This window comes from Octopus bimaculoides, chromosome 3 (assembly GCF_001194135.2).
Source record: "Octopus bimaculoides isolate UCB-OBI-ISO-001 chromosome 3, ASM119413v2, whole genome shotgun sequence".
NCBI lineage: Eukaryota > Metazoa > Mollusca > Cephalopoda > Octopoda > Octopodidae > Octopus > Octopus bimaculoides.
The window spans coordinates 84,383,792-84,388,394 of NC_068983.1; the positions used below are offsets into that span (position 1 = coordinate 84,383,792).

The following is a 4,603-nucleotide window of genomic DNA, read 5'->3' on the forward strand; positions in this document are numbered from 1 at the left end:
CGAGAGAGTACGACCATCTTCCAGCTGTTTCCCTGCAAAAATCAGACGCTGTTGATCTGGAGGAATACCTTCTTTGTCTTGGATCTTTGCCTTTACATTTTCAATGGTATCTGAAGGTTCTACTTCCAATGTGATGGTTTTTCCTGTAAGTGTTTTCACAAAAATTTGCATACCACCTCTCAACCGGAGTACAAGATGGAGGGTAGATTCTTTCTGGATATTGTAATCTGAGAGGGTACGACCATCTTCCAACTGTTTCCCTGCAAAAATCAAACGCTGTTGATCTGGAGGAATACCTTCTTTGTCTTGGATCTTTGCCTTTACATTTTCAATTGTATCAGACGGTTCCACCTCCAAAGTAATGGTCTTTCCCGTCAGTGTTTTTACAAAAATTTGCATTTTGCTGTAAAAGAAAAGAGAAAATACATCACTTTCAATATTCGATATATATTTTTCTTACGAGAATAAAGCAAAAACTTTTACCATGTACGCATTACAAAAAAAAACATTTACATAGAAATTCATTGTGCAAGATGGACGGACGTGGGGTGAAGCCTGTTTGAAAAACTAGAACGCATGATTTAATTTTAGTTTCAGTCTGCCAAGTTAGTAAATGTATCAATGTCAGTCATTTTAGCAGTAACAATTGTTTTCCGTAAAACATCTGCAGTTACCTAATATACTGTCATGACTTGCTAGTGGTCCAATATTTTTTATCCTTTGTTACTTTTAGTTGTGACGTAAAAATATCTAAGAAAAACGATAAGAATGCCGACCACTGATGTGTTGCACCAAACATTAGCCTTAAAGATTACGAATCGACTATATAATCTTGAAATAGCTGTTACTGTTTTTAAACTTTAAAAATTCAAGATATGCACCAAGTTTGTATGCTTTCAGTTTTGAACTAATTCTCACACGGGTAAATTATGGTAAATACCGGACACACTAACACGACTGCTAAAATGCAATGACATTTGGGTGGTTTAAAAACAATACAAAATAATTTTCTAAACGCTTCACATGATGTGGAAAAAAAAAAATTAATATTGTTTGATCCAATATAGTAGAGACTGCTGTAATGAAGATAAAACAATCCTGTAGTAACTCAGAAAATCTGCAGTCACTATTTACAAGATTGGAACAAACGCTAACTTTAATATTTATACAATTACAGCTGTTATAAAAACATTCAAGTATACCGATTCCAAGTACTATAAAAAATATGTTCGCGTTTTGTATTCTTCGTTTTATTACAGCCGTAATATAATAAAGAAGCGCCATTAAGTCTACACATTTCCACAAATACATTAAGCCACAATCAAAGTGATCACAGAAAAATATTTAGGTTTGACCTTGCTGGGAGGTCACTTTAAAAACTCCAGCTGATTATATTGTTTAAAAAAGGTCCAGAGATTTTGCAGAAATCAAAATATTGTCATATGTCGCATGTGTGTAATTAACAGTTGGAATATTGAGAATATCTAAACGATTACGTCGCCTAATATTCAGAGAATGGAAGCCATTGGACGGTGAACCAGTTTCGGCTGTTCCAACTGTTGAATAAAATTATCAATATATGGACTTCAAAACCAGTAGTAGTAACTGTACTTAGGTGACATCATGGACTAGCTTTGCTGGCGCAGATTAAGACCAAGAAAACGATTCTAGTAGTTTCGTGTTTTAAACTTCAACGTATAAAGCACCGACTTGGCAAATAAAAGCATGTCTACAAGGTTTCTTTCAGTGATGTAACTAAATGCAAGGGGGAAAAAATATAAAAACGCCCGATAGGACTATCTAACTTTTTTCTAAGAGTTCTTGCAAGATTTTAAGTAAAGACAATTGCTTGAAAATATTTTACGCCGTTGAAAATGTTAGCCGAAAATATATGCTAACTACGTAATCAAACAGAGTCAACTTTCATTAACAGCATCGCCATTTCAGAGTTCTTTAATGAACATAAATTTAATAAGATTCTACATTGCTTTTAGTAGCTTACAATTTCAATATCAAATTTGTAGTTTAGCCCAAAGCCAGAATGACCAGACCTGTTATGAAAAAAGCGTGACCATCCCGACTTTGTACAATACTATCCTGGACGAAATTCTTTAATATGTCCTTTCTCGGGGTATAATTTGAAACTGAAATTTCTGCTACCAAGATAAAGGCTCCATAATAGTCCGTTAAGGAAAAGGTTCTACGATTTCAAAAACTAATACTTTTGTTTTAGGTAATAAGTTATTTTTCATAATAAAATCATGGGCTACTTAGAAAAGCAGGAAATTGCAATACTTAATATGTTGCGAACATTCCAGAATTTTTCTTTGTCAATTCCGAGAAGCTACGACCAATTTTTTTCGTCAATAGTTGAAAAATGAACGCCAACAAGGATGCATATTCGATGCCGGAATTAAAGCAAATGAAATATGGCTTAAATGTGGAACGATAAATGACATGGTTACAGAGAAATAACGTTATGTAAATCGGGTTGTAACTAATGGAATGATTTATCGGTTTACACTAAGAACGAGAGTTTTACAAAAGAAAAAGAAAGGAAACCTTATAAATACACTTAGAATATACAAAAAAAGAGCCAAACCTATAAAGTTATATTAAACTTCAAAGCGGTTTCTGATATGTTGCTAGAGAAAGTCGAAACACTAAACCAAACAAAACCAACAATGGACGCCCTTGGTTTCAAAAAAAGAAACAGAACGACCGTTGTCACTCATCACGTCCCTCGACATTTTAGTATCGCGAACATTTTACGGTATTCATCAGGTGCTTTTTGACGGAGAAATTTCCCTTCGATTGTTTTTTAATCCACCCATCCCCACTGTAGCTTTATCACTAAAATTTAAAAACCTAGAATGTTCATAATGAGCGGGTGAAGAACATCTAGTATTTTTATTTTCCTTCTGCAAGCTCCATACGTAACGAAACGAATTAATTTCTAAGTGATAATTTTAATTGCCCGAATATAAAGAATGTTTTTTTGCCCGTAACCGAGAAACAATGAAATTTACAATTACTAATTCTCTCATCAAGCTAGAGAAGATTTATCCAGCCATTTTGAATGGGAAGATACGAGGAAAGGAAGAAGAACGGCAAGCAGAAGTCTTGTTACAAACTATTCAGTTTCTTAATAAGCGTGTCAATTAAAATACATGTAACAAATGAAAGAGGGAATTCAATTAAATCGAAATGAATATATCAAATAGTTTTCCCTTTCGATACAATGAACAAATATGTCCGACTTATGAAGGGGGGAAAAAAAACAAAAAAAACGCAAGCAGGAAAATAGTGTAGAGTTGCAGAAATACTTAAATACAATTATAACTGGTGTAGTTTCCTACCATTATAAAACAGTGAATCACACACATATTATATATATATTACATAAATACATAGCAATCTTTTACAAAAATCACTCCATTTCACAAATTATTTTAAAATAGGCGTAAAAAATTCGTTGAGTTGAAAATATTTTCTTTCATCTTTTAGAGGGAAAACAATATGGCTGAAATAGTCAAATAAATAGATCCAGAAAATTCTAGTCATACTTACAAGGACGTGAAGTGATCTTCTTGTTATAATTAATAAGAAAGCTGCAATTCTTCTTAACCACAATCCAAATTAAGCAATGGCCGATAGCAGTTGTATTTATATTATAAAGCCACTGTTCTGATTGGTTGATTTATTTCAAACACACACACATACACACATATAAGGGAGGTTTGACTTCACACACACTTCCACTGACATATAGATAAGCTTGAACGCAAGCAAATATACATAATCTGATAGGCGAGTTAGATGTAATGTGTACATACACACTCACTTTATATATACATATATAATGCAATCATATATTCACATGATCTGACGGACATATACACGTAACCTCATACACATATAATAAAGACACACACACACCCAGATGATGCAGCAACTTTCTAGAAAACACACACATACATATACGCACTTATACACACACACACTGACCTACGTAAACGCATCTATGTACACACCTACATCTACTGATGACTACTTATCGATATCTACGTTCTCACACAACTTCTAGATAACACCTCGAACGTTCACTCATTTGATTGTTTGGGTTTTATTTTTAAAAAAGAACTGGAGTGGGTTGAGATGGATAAAAAGAGAAACACCAAGCTTGCTTTGTTTTGATTTATAATTAACGTCAATGACCGTGACTATTGGGCTTACGTAATACTTTTTTTCCTTTTGACACCTGCTAGTTGATTCATTATTTTTGAATATATATTTACGTAAACAAATATGCCTATAAATAATTAAAACTATAACTTCGTTACTCAAACACTACTCTGGTCTCAGATTAAAAGTGTCTAAAAATATACGATGGGCCCCTACATAGACTGATAAAAGGTGTGTATATATATATATATATATATATATATATATATATACACACACACAAGAGGAGACGTGCTGCCATTCGATCTTCTAGAAATAGCTCCCATATCTCCCTAAAGACATACCCTACTACCTTCAAAAGGAGAAAGGTGTTCGATAATGTAGTCCTAGATAATGATATCCTTTAAAATGCGGATTC

General features: G+C 33.4%; 1 protein-coding gene across 1 annotated transcript in view; it reads right to left on the reverse strand.

Annotated features, from left to right (window-relative positions):
- Positions 1-3,729, reverse strand: part of LOC106872995 (polyubiquitin-C) — a 5,632-nt gene extending 1,903 nt beyond the window's left edge. The window contains 2 exon segments of the mRNA XM_052966253.1: positions 2-403; positions 3,571-3,729. Of these exon segments, the coding sequence (XP_052822213.1) occupies positions 2-399 (398 nt within the window). The 5' untranslated portion in view covers positions 400-403; positions 3,571-3,729.
- Positions 3,730-4,603: the final 874 nt, after the last annotated feature.